A 19,086-nucleotide genomic window follows, 5' to 3' on the forward strand; every position below is an offset into this window, starting at 1 on the left:
CCCTAATCCGTGTGCAACTGCCAGCGCCACATCTTTCCACCTTCCCCGGATGAGCAGGAGGCGGAGAACTTGGCAGGACTCCGCCCAGGGGAGCAATAGCAATCCGCTGCCTGGTCAAACTTTTCTAGTGTCAGCTCCGGTCCAGGCCGCAGGCCACAAACAAACACATGCCTAATGAAGCGCATCCCAGCCAGAATACGCCACCTCGCCATTACCCAGCACAGTGGGGTGGGCGCACTCCTGGGCAGGGCGAGTCCTTGGGGCTTCAAGTTTCCCGTTTTTCGGCTCTCTAACTTACTTCGAAAACTCGAATTCGTTTTCGAAAGTTTCGAAAGTTTAAAGCTGCCCCTGCCCCACAAATATTCCATAAAAGTGGGTATATCCATAGGTATCCCCAATATCAACTGAGTTGCACACACTTCACGCCTCTTTTAGTTGCACATGCATTAGGCGGCGAGTAGCCCCTTTTATGACTATATCTGTTGCAGCAATTTGCGGACCACTGTCGACCACTTTTGACCTGCCCCCTGCCCTTTCATGGAGGCGGCCACCATCCATGTCCTGCTCCTGTCATCATGGCTGGCATTGTTGTTGCTGCACCCGGGCGACTGTTGTAGCTACCAAGTTGGCAATACCCACTAATTTATGCGTATTCAAGTTTAAATTGGAATTGCGTGCTACGTGTGGAACAGCTCCTGGGGGTCAAGTTACAGGGTATGCACCCAGAAAAGGATCCACATGCCATTGACTATTTATTGGGAAATATGTAAGCTATAACTTTCCCTTGCATGATGCAAATGCTCGTAAATATACCCTAAGCGATGTTAAAATATCTCTGAGTTCCTCACGACCTTTTGCACTTCTTAAAGTGGGAAAACAAAGTTGGCACACATACCTAAATAAATATTTTAATAATTACTATTAATATCTGCAGTTTGTTTTTGGATCACCCCTTCTTTTTCTGATGTGCTGTTGCCTTTGGCCTGCAGGCGCTTCAAAACGTTGACGTTGACCAAATTGGGCATTTTGGTCAATGGCTGTGAGTGGGTTGAGTAGCAGGTGGGTGGTGGGTGGTGGGTGTGGGTGGTGGGTGGTTGGATGGCTGCGATAAAGTGGGCGAAGCGGCTGATGATGTGGTGTATTCTGCAATCACGCACTCACACACGCCGGCTGACAAGGCAGGGCCAAAATGCATTCCATGTTTATTGTATTGCATTTTGCTGTTCTCAATGTCGCTTTGCGCACACTGAAATCTTTGCTGCTTATCAGGTGATATAGTTTTGTGTGGTAATTTGGTAAGATGTCAAAACTGCTTTGACTTGGAGATATACTTAAGTGTAGTTTTTGCTGTGCACTTCAGTTAGTAAAATTTCGTCAACTTTTTTCTGTGTATCGTTAGCATGCACGCACGCATTTTTCCCGCCCTCGACCACGCCCCCAATTTCCCACCATTTAAATGCAAATGCACTGGCCATGTCTCTAGATATCTCGCAGTGTTTCTGCTCATTGTTCTGTCATATGTCTGCCCTTTGTTTTCTGCGTTGGCTTTTATTTTTATTTTCGTGGCTAGCCTTCACTTAGCGAAAGATTTGTTCTGCTGCTACTTTGCCAAAAAAAAAGCGTTAATAGTTTACATAAACATAGAATAGTATATCAATATATTGCGCAATATAGTGCACAAATTACCCATTTAACTTGTTTTGAATATTGCGCTTAATTAAACAATATATCAAACTTTAACCAATTATAAACGTTGTAACTAAAACACAATGTACGTTTTCCCGACTTTTATTAGAAAGTTCCCAATTATAATTCGTCAAAACGTGTTGACCATTTTCACAGTGCTTGACTATTCGGGCGATTTTCTCTGTTTTCCTTTTGATGCCACTTCATGCTCCGCCCCCTCTTGCCTTCCCCCCTTTTGACCGTAATTACATAGCCTAATTGTTGCTGCTGCCAGTCTTCCTTTGCCGTTGCTTTTGCTGCTGCTGTTGGCAGTGTCCGTTACCAACAATAAGTGCTGCCTTTTGGCCAGCATCGAAATGAGCCGAGTTAAGCACTTGAACTGCAATTTGCGAATGCGGCATGTGGCTTAACCCTACACCGCCTTCAGTGCATTTTAATTGTTGCCAGATTTTCACTTGCCAAACAATATATCAAAGTTATCAATTTGAGCCGCCACCTAATTGGCATACCCATCAAATACCTATCAGCGAATATATGACCCAATAATGGAGCAAATATAATATTTGTAATAGCAACATGGCGTATACGTGATCAGCGCGAATTTATTACTCATACGCCAAGTTGTATTTGCAAAATAAATCGTTATAGAATTGAATCAGTTTTTAAATAGGCTTGAACTTATATAGAATAGTATGTAGGCAGAGAACATTTTCCATCTGCACATTTTCCCCCCAACGCCAGCCTTCATTTATTTGTTGTTTGCCCCCAAAAGTGGTGCTCCTTTGCCATCCACAATAAATACCAGAAACTGTCAAACTGCTGTCGTTGCTGTAAAATGTTAAACATGAAATCCAAAACAAGCCCACAGCAACAAGGATATAGGATATGGGATATAGAACAACAACCATGCCGGTATGACATATGAGTGCCGCTGTCAAACGTCGTCGGAGCAGGAAGATTTATGTGCCTCTAGCTTGGCGGGTAAACCAGCCGAGGAGCCACGTGTCCCGGGACCAATCATAAAAAAATAAAACGAAATACAGATATGAAAAAAAGGGTAGAGAAAATGGGAAAACGGGAAAACGTTGAAGAGGAGCCGAAGGATAATTGGAACGGGCTCGTTTTGCCGATTCGCCAGGAAAACTGGCTAATGAAAAGTGCGAAGTGGCGAAAGTGTTAAGATTTGTGCCAGAACTTGTGCTTCGCTGGCTTTATTTTCCCCCATTCGTGTTATTGTTTCAGCCAACAGGCGACACATGGTGCCTTGTGATTGATGCGATTTATCCTTTGACAGGCTCGCACCCATCGCCAATCCCAACCCCAATACCCATCGCCATTGCCATTCCCTGCGCGCCGAAAAAGACGCTTCATCAATGCGACAATGTCCTGACAATCCTTTGACAGTCGCAAGTGCAAGACAAACAAGCTGCACTTCCGCCCCCTTTTGCGCCACGCCCACTTTTCCACCGCACGCATGAGAAACATATGCAAATGCAGGCCATCGTGGTGCTCAAGTCGTTGGAAAATGCCGGAAAACTTATTTAGCTTATTAATTTTATAAAAAAATATATATAGAAAATACTTAAAATGCGTGGTAGACGATTGCCCCAAATTTAAACATTGACAAATAGTCTTCATCCAATTATTTCGCTCCTTTGAGCCATCGGACCACGGTTCACGCACCCAAGAAGCGGCAATCTGGACGGGATGTGGGCAAACATGTGCCCTGTCAATATGCCAAGAACCGAATGCAGCTGGAAAAATAAAAAGGGGTTCCCATTCCATTTGCAGCTATGGAAATGCCGGCGGAGGGAAATGGCCACATTTCCCTGGAGGAATCCTCAGCCGCAGTGCCAGCAATAATTATCGACAAGCATCTTTCGCCGACCAAACTCATATTTCAGCCATCTGCAATCTCAACATTTTCGCAGGCAATTTCAAAAATTGAATGTTCAAGCGGGCCTGCTCAGTGGGCATAAATTTGGGGCTCCTCCGGCAATCAAAACAGGCTCACAGGCTCTAAGCCAGGAGCTGCTGTTGGCTTTGATTAATAGCCAGGCCCATAAATCCGATGGCGATGGCGGGGAGCCAGGTGAGGGCACAGGTAAGTAACTTGCATAAGTTAGCCGCTCGGCCAACGGTCAACGGGTCGGCTACTTGTTATGGCCGCACGCTAATGAGAGGAAAGTGCTGTGCGGCGCGGCGGAAGAGCGAAAAAATGGGAAAATGGGAAAATGGGAAAATTCGGCGGGGGAGGCTGTCCGGCTTCCGTGTCCCAGGCAACAGGATGTCTGTCATGTCAGTGGCGCTGCGCCGCCTGTCATTTTTCAGACTTTGCCCGCCAACCGACAAAAAAACAAATGACACTAATAAGTTGAGCGTGGCCAAGCAGCGGGAGTCGTCCAAATACACTCAGAACTATTTCCAAGTCTCTAATAGTACCTAGCACATTGTACATAAATGCAAACTCCTACTTAATTAAACATCCATTTAAGAAAGAACCCATTTCCTATGTCCATAATCAGTAATACTCATTATCAAGATAAATAGTGATTTAAATAGCTGAGGAAATATAAGTACTAAATGCAATTGCGCATACCTAGCCATTTTTCAATTCAAACCTATTTGCCGTCCAGCCCATTGTGTGTTTCAAAGAAAAGTAAATACTGCATAAGCCTATTTTTCAAGTGAACAGAAGCCAGTTGGGTAGCAAAATATTTTCCAATTACCAAAGAAATATCCCCTATCCCCATTCATGCGCTCGATAAAAGGCAATTAAAAATGACTTATGCCATTGTTTTGGCTTCTGCCGGTCGAACGCTCAAAGTTTTATGGGGTCACCCATAGGCCACGCCCCCTCATGCCCCCTCATGCCCACCGCCCACAACACCACAAACATGTGTGTGCAATGGGCAAAGTTTTGTTTTGGAATACTTCTGGCTCAAAATGAAATTGACTCGAATGCAAAGCGAATACAAAATGTGCCGGGAGTGTAAAACAAATCGCAGTACAAATTCTTGATTAGCTGGGAAGGAAGTGCCACTTATTACTTTATCTTTTCTTTTTTTGAAACGAAACCCATTACAACTTGCCACAGGAAATTTCATATCGAAATGCTCTAGCGTTCGGCTGTGGCAATGAAATCGCGACAGAAGTTAAACAGCCAACTCGCGCAGAGCGGAATTTCATTAAATATATTTTTAAAATACGAAAAAATGGATGGGCAAGTGGAATGGTGGCCGTTGAAAGGGGCAGGGGCAGGGGCAGGTGCCATAGTTGGCCATAAATACTGCACACACCCATAAAAAGCCAACGCCATCGGCATGCAAAATGCATGGCACTGTGGGTCGAAAAGGGGCGTGTTCCGCCATAAACATTTGCATTTGATGGCCTTCAGAAGGAGCGGGAGGTGGCAAGGAGTTGACATAAAATAAGATAATATTCGCAATCAAACGGAGCCGAGGGCTCGCCATAAATTTGTAGCCACCGCTGGGGCAAGCAGCAAGGATAATGCATCCGATAGCGGACACAGTTGCGGTCAGGCGACTCATCGCAGGACCCCAACTTAAATACATTTTACTATGCGAAATTCCGGAACTCTTGTGTGGGTATTCCAGCTAAACTGAGCGCCTTTATCGTTTAGAAATAAGTTTTATAGCAATCGCAAATTGATATTGCTTACTTTGGCATTCTCAAAACTGATACTTTAGTATCCTTTGCTAAGCAATTTATGGGTGCTATTATTTCGACTGCAGTCGTTTGTCAAGCGACAGCTGTGCGAAATTGCAGCCAGGAAAAACCTAGAGTTGTGTAATGATTTGTATTCCATAGCTAAGTCTAGAAAGGGCTTGCCTGGATATTTAATATTTAGAATTAAAGAACTAATTGCTTAAGCTAACACTATGATTTTTATTCCACCAACAGCTTGTGAACAAAAGGGTCTTGAAATGGGACCTCAGATTTCCTACCAGAAGTCGCCCCTATTTGCGCCACAACAGCCCATATCCACGCCATTGTAGGCGCAGAAGGCCTCGCCATTATCGATGCAGGGCTCGCAGGGTGCTTGATCCCCTCCAAATCCAGATCCCAGGGCCTGCGGCTGACCATAGCAGTTGGCTGGCATGGGAGCACTGCTCATCGGCCGGAAGTCGCCCATTCCCTGCGGCATCCGTGGCATCCTTGGGCCGCAGGACGATGCCGCTCTGGGCCACTGGCCACCGACGAAGCCGCTCGCATGGGCATTTATGGCATCGCCCATCTGGGGAAAGATGGGCGCATTCACCGGCTGGCCGTTCCAGAAGGAAAGCTCGTTCGACATCTCAAGAAGTTATGTTTTGAACAAATGCGTTGATGAATTTGGTTTCGAAATTTGGTAGTTCAAAATTTGGGGATTCAAAATCAAAAGTTAATTTTAGCTCTGCTTGGTTTCGAGTGCCGTATGTTTATGAAAATTTCCAGGCGATGGATTTTGAAGGGTCTAGAAACACAATTTCAAGGGTGAGTTGATGTCAAAATGTTTTTATAAATTTCAAAGAAAATACGGCTACTAAAAGAAATGCCAGAATTGGCAATAGGCATATTATTTAATTAACTTTTTCTACCACTTAGCACAGCCTTCGCGCTTATTTGCCAGTGAAAAATGAATAGCCTACTTTTGAGGGCGATTCTAATTGACAGTTAAGGTCGCGCTTTCTGTTGATTCCTGGCAATTCTCAGCCGCTCCTTGGACAGGACATGGCAGCCTTCGCACTCCAGATTAGATGGCATGGAATCCTCGCCTTTTTTCCGCCTCCATCAATCGCGGCCGCCCACTGAGAATGTTAATTAGCAGCTGACCGAGCATTTGGTCATGCCACCCCCTAGGCATCCAGTCTGCCGCCCACGCCACCCACTTCGATGGCAGTCAATTAGCCGACATCAATGGACACGCCCCTCCGGACAGGAGCCCGCCCACTTTTCGAAGACCGCCCCTTCTCCGCGACAGGATCATTTGCCGCCTGCTGTTGCGTGCATTTAATGCGCATTAATTGCGCATAATTAAATTTTCTACAATTTTATTATGCACTTTACATGGCAAATGCTGAACATTAAAACCAGATTAAAGTGGCAGAAATAATGGCAAACTGATAGTTTTAATCCCGTTTTCGGACCGTCGGCGTCTTTTTTTCGGCGTCTTCGTAATGCTGGGAAATCTGCTTTTTAATGAATAATTAGTAGACATAAAAAGTCCCACGAACGCCATTTGGCTTTTCTCTTATTTCGCGGCCATTATTTTCTGCCGCTCTTTTTGCATCTGTCATTTAACTGGAATCGTGTCAGTGGCGCTGTCATTGTTGTCAATATTATTATTATTATTATTATCATCGCTTTTGCTGGCCGCTTTTCTCTTCCTTTTCGTGTTTGCCAGTTAAATTTCTGAATGAATATTTAATTTCATTTTAATGCGGCTTAAATGCCATAAAACTTACCCACACACAGCTTCTTGCCCATATATATATTTATATAATGTGTTGCAGGGGTTTGCAAAGCCATCATTTAAAACACAAAAACAACTTGAAAGTTTATGCATATCGTGAACTCAAGAAATTCAAGAGATTCCCTTTTAAAGCTAAATTAAATTCATCGTTAAATCAGAACGCATAGCTTTAATCCTTTTAATGAACATGCACATGCTTCTATTTAATCTGCTTTGCCCCAAGAATCCTAGTTTTTTAGCTCCGTAATTAAATATGGGCAAATTAAAATTTTTGTTCGCACTTTTTTAATCAAATTATTTTATGTTCCCTGAATACCATTTAAATGCTTTTCCAGCCCAGTTGCTGACAAAATCTCTAGCATGCGAGAAGTGCGTACTATATCGCACTCGGGGAAATTCTCTCTGCAGAGTGTTTCCGCTGGCATCGAGGAAAAGTCCCAGGCGCAGGATATTTCCTTTGGCTTTCCTAATGCGGTGCCTAGACTAGCTGCTGGGCGAGGGGTGGCAAGGGGGTGGGGGTGCTGCTGCTGCGTTGAAGATGTTCCAGCATTTTACGCATATTTTTGGCGCCGGTAAACTGTTCCGCTGCCTCCTTGTGCATCGAGAAAAATATTAAATATCTCGCCAGTTACTTTTAATACCCCTTGCTCGTGGAGTGGACGGGTATGCTAGCCACGTTGAAAATTTGGCACAGGTAGAGGGTAGCGTTTGTGGTTAAAGCTAGGTAAAGTACACATTCTTGATCGGTAGCTAGATTAAATCTAGAAATCGGATCAAAGTTTGATCACCCCAAGGTCCTCGGCTTTTCTCGCCGTGTACTATGTCGTGACAAAGTTGTCTCTTTTGGGGCCCTGAAATGGCTTTCTTGGCGAGCGAACGAGCGAACGAACGAGTTGAGCTTGTGTTCGCTTGGCTAATTAAACATTTGACAATTATTAATACATTTCAAATGGTTGCAGCGAGAACGAAAAAAGAACTGAGCAAATATTTAACAGCTGCTCAGCGCACACACACACACCCACACACACATGCCCATGTGTGCACCCATACATGTGGAAGGCCCACCACTCACCACGCCCCCTTTGTGCCAAGTGGGTCGACGCCTTCCGAGTGTTTGCCACTGCGTCATTAAAAGCGGGAAATGGTGGCAGGATCACTGGGAAAAGCTCCACCTTCCATTACCCATTAGTATTTCACTGCAGAGCAATTGCCAATTTGACACAATATACCTAATAACTTAAATCGAAACCCTATTTTGAACATATATGTTGAGCATCTACAAACTATTCAGGCCCACGATTTCTTGCAGTGTAAGGCCCAAGAGAGGTAAGTTTGGAGAATGGATGACAGCTTTTCACTTCTGTTTTTATTTTCATCACATTCCTATTTGTTGTTGCCGCCGTTTTAATTGCTGTTGTTGGTGCTGTTTCTTATTATTATTATGCTAGCCTTGCTTTTATTTAACACCACCTCAAGTTGTCGTTTGTCCCCATTTGACTGGTAAAAATCCCAGGCCAACGAGGCGTATGAGTAACAATGCTTATACTTGTATTCACTGCTCGCAAAATATGCAATATCCCGCATTAAGTCGATATGATTTAAACGATTTAGCAAAAACTGTAGCTATATATGATGTTATTTCAATCAGAAAATCTTTTTTTTAACTCATAGATATGTGTACATAATGAACCTATCTAATAAGCCTGTTTTGCCAACTCGTTTTGGATTTGGTGGTAAGGTAAGGAAACTAATTCACCTGGGCCAGTTGGAGGTGCAAATTTCCTGGTTCATACCCACTCCCAATTATTGCTTTATCTGCTCGTTTCCATGTCTGTTTCCATTTCCGAGAGTCACTTTTATGGTCGCGCTCTTTTGCCTGACTTGACTTGGCCCCGCTCCAAGACCGGGCCAACAGCAAGGTCACCCAAAGACCGCACCACCGCACCACCCACAGCCACAAACACCAACACCCACATCCAGCCACATGGCCACCACGCATGGGCTTAGGCATACTTGGTGTCTAATCAAGCCCAAAACCGAAACAACAAAGGCCCTGGAATGGACACTGGTCCCTGGTCCCTGGGTGGTGGATGGTGGCCAAAGGACAGGTCGGTCCTCTTTGTCAAATGTGTGTCACGACCTTACGCACAAACGGACGATGACAACTGCCGTGGCGATGAGACGCCACCATATCTCACACAAAACGAGTCTTAAACGTTGAATTAAGCCAGCCACAAAAGTAAAAATAGAAACCCAACGGAAATTATATATTTTTATAAAGGTTCCATACAAACAGCATGGCTTTCACACAAAAAGCTAAATTACTTTTAAGGCAATATAGAAGTATAAAAAGGTCTTTGAATTTTATTATCTCATGTATATTTCACTTGAGCCACATACAAATTGTGCAAAACTAAATCAAATTTGCATTTTGAGAAAATAATTTGATAAAATTGATGTGCCATTAGAATTGTATTATTAGTTTAAACTTTACCTAATATAAGATTATTTATGGTGCAAGGAGGCGGTGCGGGTAAATTGATTTGATTAATTAATCATAGCAAAAAGCCAAAAGGAATTTTCAATTAAATACAATCGAGATGTGCACGAAGCTCGGATAAATTCTTCTTTGACTGATTTGTGATTGAGGCTGAAAATTAGGAGCGCACACACACCTAATAAAAGAAATCAAGTATTCAAATATGCTGTCATTTTCCTCACTTGGCTTTTCCGCCACCCAGTTTTTCCGCCAAGCCGGGCGAGTGTTCAACCGCAACTAAGATGGCACTCAGTTCTTAGACGTCTCAGCCGCATCCTTGCCGCCTCTCCTCCTGTCCCACACGAGTTTGCTATAGATCCTGGCAGAATGTTAATCCAATCCCAATGCGGTTGCTTTGTAGTATCTTTGGAGCGATGGCCGTGTGGGTGTCGGGATGTGTTGATTTAAGCTAAGCAAAATCCAAAGCCACGCACGTCTTAACCCTCGAATGCCCACGTTTCCAAATACAAGGTAAATTTAAATCTTCCTATTTTACAGATTTAAATAGATAGCTTTTTTTCATAACAATCAAGAAAAACGTGCGAATATGGAATGTCATATCTCGTTGAACTCGTCGTAAAATTTCCTATCGAATGGCATTCACAGTTAAAAATTAAATTTTTTGCCCATTTTTCGCAAAAAATTATGATGTTACCCCTTATAAAAAATCAGAAAAATTAAAAAAAAAATAATTTTTTGAAAAGATAAAAATTGTGATGGGAATCGATTATTTGGATCATGGGCTGCACAAAACAGTGATTCGTTTGAATCTGTGACCATTTTTGACCAAGTTATAGGAAATTTACCGCTTTGAGAATGTCATATTTCTGCAAAATAGGTATCCCCAATTTTTCAACAAAAAATATTCAGTTTTTTTCCCACAGAAGTTGAGTTCTCAATCCAAATATGGAATGCCATATCTCGTTGAACTCGTCGTAAAATTTCCTATCGAATGGCATTCACAGCTAAAAATAAAATTTTTTGCCCATTTTTCGCAAAAAATTATGATGTTACCCCTTATAAAAAATCAGAAAAATTAAAAAAAAAATAATTTTTTGAAAAGATAAAAATTGTGATGGGAATCGATTATTTGGATCATGGGCTGCACAAAACAGTGATTCGTTTGAATCTGTGACCATTTTTGACCAAGTTATAGGAAATTTACCGCTTTGAGAATGTCATATTTCTGCAAAATAGGTATCCCCAATTTTTCAACAAAAAATATTCAGTTTTTTTCCCACAGAAGTTGAGTTCTCAATCCAAATATAGAATGCCATATCTCGTCGAACTCGTCGTAAAATTTCCTATCGAATGGCATTCACAGTTAAAAATTAAATTTTTTGCCCATTTTTCGCAAAAAATTATGATGTTACCCCTTATAAAAAATCAGAAAAATTAAAAAAAAAATAATTTTTTGAAAAGATAAAAATTGTGATGGGAATCGATTATTTGGATCATGGGCTGCACAAAACAGTGATTCGTTTGAATCTGTGACCATTTTTGACCAAGTTATAGGAAATTTACCGCTTTGAGAATGTCATATTTCTGCAAAATAGGTATCCCCAATTTTTCAACAAAAAATATTCAGTTTTTTTCCCACAGAAGTTGAGTTCTCAATCCAAATATGGAATGCCATATCTCGTTGAACTCGTCGTAAAATTTCCTATCGAATGGCATTCACAGTTAAAAATTAAATTTTTTGCCCATTTTTCGCAAAAAATTATGATGTTACCCCTTATAAAAAATCAGAAAAATTAAAAAAAAAATAATTTTTTGAAAAGATAAAAATTGTGATGGGAATCGATTATTTGGATCATGGGCTGCACAAAACAGTGATTCGTTTGAATCTGTGACCATTTTTGACCAAGTTATAGGAAATTTACCGCTTTGAGAATGTCATATTTCTGCAAAATAGGTATCCCCAATTTTTCAACAAAAAATATTCAGTTTTTTTCCCACAGAAGTTGAGTTCTCAATCCAAATATGGAATGCCATATCTCGTTGAACTCGTCGTAAAATTTCCTATCGAATGGCATTCACAGCTAAAAATTAAATTTTTTGCCCATTTTTCGCAAAAAATTATGATGTTACCCCTTATAAAAAATCAGAAATATTAAAAAAAAAATAATTTTTTGGAAAGATAAAAATCGTGATGGGAATCGATTATTTGGATCATAGGCTGCACAAAACAGTGATTCGATTGAGTCTGTGATCACTTTTGACCAAGTTATAGGAAAAATACTTTTTTTCCCAATAAATCATAAAGCAAAATATTATAATTGTGATAAATCGTACCGCTGAAAAGTACCGCTGATGCCTCTGCAGGGATCAATGGGTTAAGCAAATCTTCGCGTTGGGCTTTTGCTAATGAAATAGTCCCTTGTTTTTCAGTATGTTCGTGTGTGTTTGTTTTTCAGAGCCGACAACAAAAGCAGCAGTCGAAAAAAGGGTTACTCTGCTTCTTAGCCATGTCTTCCTCTTATGGCCGCATTAAAATTCAAAATACGTTCGCCAAAAGGCAAAAGCCAATTTCAACCTTCGCTGCCTGACAAAATTCATTTGGCAATCGACAGCGAGGCAGGTCCGAGTTTTCCGTGGGTGGCTTTTCGTTGGCCGAGGGTTTTCCGGAGTTTCCCGGATTTCTCCGACTGAATTGCGGTGTCTCCGTCTCATGCATAGTCAACAAGCGAATGTTGCTAGTCCTTTTTCGCAGTACTCCGCCACATCAACGTTCTTCGCATCACACTGAAAAAAAAATATAAATGGATGAGACTTATGCTATTTAAAGAAATTTAGTGACCTTTTTGAGATAATTATTCAATTAGAATCGAAACTTTGTTTTATATTTAAATACTTTTTAAAATCAATTTAGATTTATTTATAACACTTTATTTATTTTATTAAAATGAAACAAATTTTCAAATATTTTTAAAATGTAAGCAATGTGAAAATCTTCGAAATGCAAAACGAAACTTCTGATTTTATTAAAATTACACATATTTTTTCACCACATAAACTACAAACTTTCACCTCTACATATTACGAAATTATTAAACATTTTTTTGAATTTCTGTGTGACCTAATTTTTACCTTTTATATACTTCTCTCCTTCTTTGATTCTCCTCTTGGCTCCGATTGCCCCCTTTTGTTTCGATTCGTTTGCAGTGCACCAAATTGTCTGGTTCGTTTAGTTTTCCCTCTGTAAATGTAGTCAGCTGACAGCTGTAAGCTAAAAATTGCACGCACCAGCGGAAATACCAAGTGTTATGTTTTCGGTAGTGGCAGTTTCGACTCGAAGCAATTTAGGGATAATTTAAGTTACCGTTCAATTGAATGTAAATATAAGGTATATCTCCAAACTAAAAAATAATTTATTGATTTGTTGGCCTTGAAAATATAAGAAATAAATATATGTATATATTATCCATAAATATTCGTATAGAAATGAAGTACATATATCTAAAAATGTATATATTTGTTATATATATTATTGATATGCTTTTTTACCAGGGTATCAGTTAGTTGCAGCCCCATATTATCGATAATGCATGTGTGTGCGTGGGGAGCAGGCTTATCTGACATTTACGCATTGCAAAAAATAAAAGCGGAGGCGATGAGAAAAAAGTTGGCTATGCTTCATGAAGTTTACCATCAATATTCCACCCTTGCGAACCTGTAACCCCTTGAACCCGGCATATATTTGCGCCTTGATTGTGTAGATGCCGCTGTCCAGAGTGTGTGTGTGTGTGTGTGTGTGTTAGTGTGTATGCGTGTGTTATGAACACGTTGTGGCGATAAATTTTGTCATGCTGCGTTATTGAACCCTTGAACCTTATAAAAATTTATAAATGTCAGTAAACTGCTGAAGGTCATCGGGCAGACGTAAGCTACGAAGAAATGTAGTTGAGTGGCAGGATCCCCCAATAAACGAACTGATGAGCCGAATTTCGGATCCTGCGGTGCCTTTGGACCGCCCCTTTTGACCCTAGATAAGTTCATCCGTGAATATGAAACTGTGTGGGATACTTGGGGAATACCGTATACATTCAAATGAAGCAAAGGGTAATGACTCTTAAATATAGGTATTATTATCTACAAATATAAATTGTGCAAAACAAACCATTTCATTGTATAAAACTGCTAAAGATACGCTCAGAAGTTGATCAAAAAATATTTACAGCAATGGCAAGCTGAGGAAAAATCACTTGACAAAAAGCTTGCGAATGGAGGACACTCAATTTCTTTGTTTGCTGGCCGCCATGGAAATCGAGTAATTTCTATGCAAAAGTGACCAGAGATATTCAATTTGGCGAGGATATTCAGGCACTCCTCGAACACCCTGGAAACCTTTTTCCCTCATCGCAAAGCCAGCCGGCTAAGCTAGTTAGAAGCTATTTCAGAAACTATAAATATGGAAATACTCGCTTTGGTGCCGCAATGCCAGGCAAAAAGAGCAGAAAAGCGTTGCGAGAAAGATATATATATACACTGGTCAACAAACTAATCAACCATTTAAGCCACCTATACACCTATGGCTCATTTATTATTGCAGTTGCAATGCATTAAGTATCATTGACCAGCAATCAAAATATGGCACTCCTCCTTTTGGTGCCCCAAAGTAAATGCTTTTAAATGCTGACACATTTCAACCACCGATTAGCCGTGACATTTCTTTCTCTGTGGATCTAAGCCGGCGCGGGCTGCCGGCCAACAGGGGGGACTAGATAAAGAGGACACGGATGCGGATGCGGATGAGGACGAGGCTGAGGATATGGCACAGCTGCCGCATCACGCCACTTGAATGCGCAAACACAAAGACTCGCATATGAGGCGAGGTCGGACTTGGCTTGGATTTTGGAGCAAGTTGGGTTCAGTTTTTGAGCAGGACCACGAAGACTGATGGCGATGAGGACGAATGAGCTGCGACTCGCCGTCGTGGTCGTGGTCGTGGTGTCCTTGACGGAATCCTCTTTAACTGTAAGCTGCCCGGAAGACCAGGACAGCCCAAACAGCTGATTATACATGGGCATACACGCAGAGAAAGCCGCACACACTTCTTGCGTTTGTATGTGGATATTTGATATCGCTAATAACCAAGTGCACTTAAAATTCTTGATTTTTACTAAACACGTGTGCGATGAAGGAACAACATATAGTACTTATGAATGTAAAATGTTTTTATTAAAACATTTAAAAATGAAATGTATTATTTATTGCTCAACCAATGGTCTTGCAAATTGGATTTACCAAACATACATACTGTTTTTAAAGTGCCTGTGATGAATATTTGGCTCGCTCTTCCAGAACTGCCTACAACACCACTTATATACTTAGTGCATAGGCTTTGGTCAGCGAAGGACCTCACATGCTAGTCTGCCCAGAGGCTTTGGTTATTACAAATGGTCGGACAGTTCGGAGTCCTCTTCCTGTTCCTGCGTGCCTGCAGTAAATTTGCGCTTTTACTTTTTTCCCCTGCACATCGTTAAAGATGTGAGTCGAAGCTCACTCAAGTGAAAAATTTGAAAACGTCCAGTAAAATGAAATGAAATGCGAGAAAGTAAAAACACACAAGGCCATGGGAGCACAGTCTGGCCAGGAAAAAAAGAAAAAGGACGGGAATCAGAGTCAGTGGCCATAAACGTGGGCCGAACAGCACAGCAAGCGGAAGCTCACGTACGGCATATTAAATAAATTGGCATGGCTATGTGATGCGGCGGGAATCCCCGTGCCAAGGAGCCCAGAAATCAGCCCAAGCAAGTTCCCTGAAGCGGAGTGATTAGACGGCAGTCATTAGGCGGCTCACCGCAACTGGCCAGCTTAACTACTAACCCGATATTCGGATTCACCGGATTTTGCCACTGCAAATTAACATTATCGAATGTTGTGCCTGACTTGACAAACGACACTTGATATACTCGTGTATATTTTTTTTCGGGAGGCTATAGCTTCAAGACCCCACTCAGTTCGCTCGAGTTCAGTCCATTCGAGGGCCATCAATTGACGCAGAGAGCAGCAAAGTCAACTGGTCAGTGCAAACAACAAAAAAGAGCTCGGAAAAACTGGTGAAAAGCCTGTCCTCAAAGTTCCGACGCCGAAGGACTGAATACACTGGCATATTTGCATATCATAAAAATAACTATGAAATCAAAAAGAGTTTCATTAATTCATGATGATGCCGAAAATTCCGCCAAAATATGCATTAAAGTAGCTTTAAAAACAAAACCAAAGAGTTCTATCAATTCTATTGAATAATTTATAACAAATTTATACGTAGCTAATATATAACATTAAAACATTGACCTTAAGCTTCCGAAAAGCAGAGTATAGCCGGCGGGAAATTCAGGATCGTGAGCGGAAAATGGGAAAGTGCTGCGGAGGGGGGATGAGACAAATCGGTTTAGCCTAACTGCACTGACAGCCAAACACAAACACACTCGCAGAGGCGCACAATTGAATTTATGTAAGCCAGAGTTCTACAAGCGAAACACAAGAGGCGAAGGCAATCGCAGCGGTGAGGGGGGAAAGCAGGAAAAGCAGGAAAAGCCACGTGGAAGGGCGGGGAAAAGGCGATGGAAGGGGCGGGAAAAATGGCGGGCACACGGAAAAAAGTTCAACCGTTCGGAATCGGTGCCTGGGCATTTGTGTTATCGGTAATTATTTTGCCACTTTTTCAAGTGCTCTCACCACTTTCGCCACCACTTGCCCTGCAACTATGCCCGTCCCGCTCCCGCTCCCGCCATTGGCCAGCCCGCTCCCACCCACCGAAGTCCCCACTCGAAGTAAAGTTGAACTAAGCTTATTTACCCATTTTTGCTAATGGCATGGGAGGAAAACCCATGGCGAGCACAGACAGAGCTGCAGAAAGAAATAGGTAGATGTGCACAGAAAGAGAGGAGGAAGTGGGTCCACCGGCTGTAGAGATGCGATAATACAGTGGTAGAGATTTGCTGAGATAATATAAATATATATAAATCAATGGGTTGCTTCAATCACTCATAAGGCTTTCGCTTAGTAAAGCCACCTAATGTCTTAGGTTGCAAAATGCTTTGAAAGAAACATTTGTATAACTCATTTCAAGACCCAACTGACTTCGGCTGGATAACTAATCTGTAAATAAGACTTGTATTGAGATACTCGCAGATACAGACGCTCGCACTCCTTTGTCCTTGGCCATCCACCCGAATGTTTGCTGCTCCGAGCCACAACAGAATGCAACTGCTAACATATTTGACCCAAGTCGAAGTCCCATCCTGCCACTGAGATGCTTCGCCTCCTTGAAGTCCGACAGTGGCATGCGTTTGTTTGCAAACTTGATGAACTATGCACTGGCTTCTTTGTTTCCCGCTTTTGCAGCTTTTCCCGCTGCCATTTCCATTTCCATTTTCCACCCACCCAACAGCAATGGCCATCAGTCGCCCATCCGACATAGTTGGCATCACATAATTTGGAATGACCCAAGGTCAGGCGGTGAAATATGAACTCAGTTGATCACTCAGAGAGCGTAAAACGCAGAAAAGCAGAGGAATTCCAGCATAATTTATATTGAGACAAATTCCTTTCAAGTAGAAAAGCACAGTGTGTAGTCATAAATAATAGTGAGTATTCAGCTAATTAGCTTAGCTAAGCTATCAGCTTATCATAGTTAAGGCACGAGTTATGTTAATCCCAACAAATGCGTGCATTTCCGTTGGTTTTTTCTCTCGGTGCTGTAATTTTAATTCTCCCACCCAGCATTTCGGTTAATCTCTGCTGTTTCGTATTTTTTTCTGCGTACTTGTGTCGCACTTATGTATCATCATTTGTTTGGCTCTGATTTAATACTAGCAATGACACAATGTTGACGCCGGCCGAGGACAGGCAATTTAACTACGATGTCGCCACTGCAGCGCGTCAAGGACGTGGGCATGACAGTCGGATGGTCACCCGGCCTTACAGTCATCACAACCATCCCACCATCTGGCCATCCTGCCATCCTGCCATCTTGCCTTCCTGCCATCCGGCCACCGCCTCATCATCGCATCGCCCCTCAGTCATTCCGTGTCCCATTAGGCGTGGGCTTTTGTCTTTGCTATCATTATCAACACCCAGCCATGTTGCGTTCCTTTTTTTCCCGGCTTACTGAGGAACAGTTAGAATAAATACGGTAAACGTTGCGTATACGCAATATCAACATCGAATATTAAGTATACGCAATGCTGGAACATTGAATTCATTTTATCAACCAGAACAATGAAGGCTTATACCTTTCGTTTTCATACTGTGCATTCGTAATATATACCCCCATTTTCTTTCACTGCATCTGTTGGTTTATGAGACATTTTGTTGCTGCTTATTTTGCTTTCGCCTTCGTTTCCACTCAGTTCAAGTGTTTTGCATTTTATGCTTGGCACGAGGAGCAAGTGGAATGCGAATGGCCAAGAGGGTGAGAACCTAAAAAATACCCTATTTAAATGCCAAACATGTGTGATTCAAAGCGTGTTAAATGATTATAAGATCAAGATTTAAGCTGACTTGTAAGCAAAAATAAAACAGTATAATACAGCATAAATGTGATATTTTTATTTCCCAAGCAGAGTTTGAATACTTTCCACGAATTTAAAGCGTGTTTAAATTGTGTTTGAATAAGCAAGGTAATTACAAGCACTGTTGGCATGATATAATATATATTTTTGATTATTTTCACCGTATGATTTCCTGTTTATGGTACTAAGTCTTTAATACCCATTTAATACCCATCGTGTAGACAATCGTTTGTTGCCGCGTCTTCGTCATTATCATCTGTGCTGCATCACCACAGTTGGCGTCCTTTTTCAAAAATTAACACAACGCCGGCCACGCCACGCCCCGCAGTCGCCCACCGCCCTTATTTTCCGACAAGGCTAAGCAAAAAAAGGAAATCATAGAAATAAGAATCCAGAATCAAGAAACGAGAAACGAGACCAAAAAGATGAAATGAAAATGAAAAGAAATGTCATTTATCATAATATTAAAATTGTGTGCTAAATAACACGGAATGACCTGAATTAGAAGCACAACTTTATGCCCATTATATACATTCCCATGTCAGGTTATCAAATCAAATATTTTAAGGCGCAGCTCTGATTCAGCGTATATAGTATTGTAACTTATCATGCGCTTGAATAATTTTACTACTCCCAGTAATTTAATGAATAGCTAAACCCAAATGAACTGCCATCTAGCAATCTATGGCATACAGTTTAAGATCTTATGTATTTTCATGGCCAACTGCGATCAGTCGAGGTGAATTTCCAAAATTTTCGATCTATATAGCCATGAAATCAAATGTCAAGTCGAAAAATCGAGGTACCCCAGCCGGAGCTCCAGATTATCAGTTTTACTTTAGAGTTCAAACCGTTAGCACCGT

General features: G+C 41.6%; 1 protein-coding gene across 1 annotated transcript; it reads right to left on the reverse strand.

Moving 5' to 3' along the window:
• Nucleotides 1–5,575: 5,575 nt before the first annotated feature.
• On the reverse strand, nucleotides 5,576–6,152 carry LOC6551692. Its single transcript, XM_001977117.2, has one exon. The coding sequence runs from the start codon at nucleotides 6,002–6,004 to the stop codon at nucleotides 5,651–5,653; it is 354 nt and encodes a 117-aa protein (XP_001977153.1). The 5' UTR covers nucleotides 6,005–6,152; the 3' UTR covers nucleotides 5,576–5,650.
• Nucleotides 6,153–19,086: the final 12,934 nt, after the last annotated feature.

The sequence above is a fragment of the Drosophila erecta genome, unplaced genomic scaffold, assembly GCF_003286155.1.
Source record: "Drosophila erecta strain 14021-0224.00,06,07 unplaced genomic scaffold, DereRS2 tig00000279-arrow-arrow-pilon, whole genome shotgun sequence".
In the NCBI taxonomy this organism is placed as follows: domain Eukaryota; kingdom Metazoa; phylum Arthropoda; class Insecta; order Diptera; family Drosophilidae; genus Drosophila; species Drosophila erecta.

Coding starts and splice junctions, on each gene's coding strand:
- LOC6551692 (XM_001977117.2), bottom strand. CDS start 6,004: ATGTCGAACGAGCTTTCCTTCTGGAACGGCCAGCCGGTGAATGCGCCC.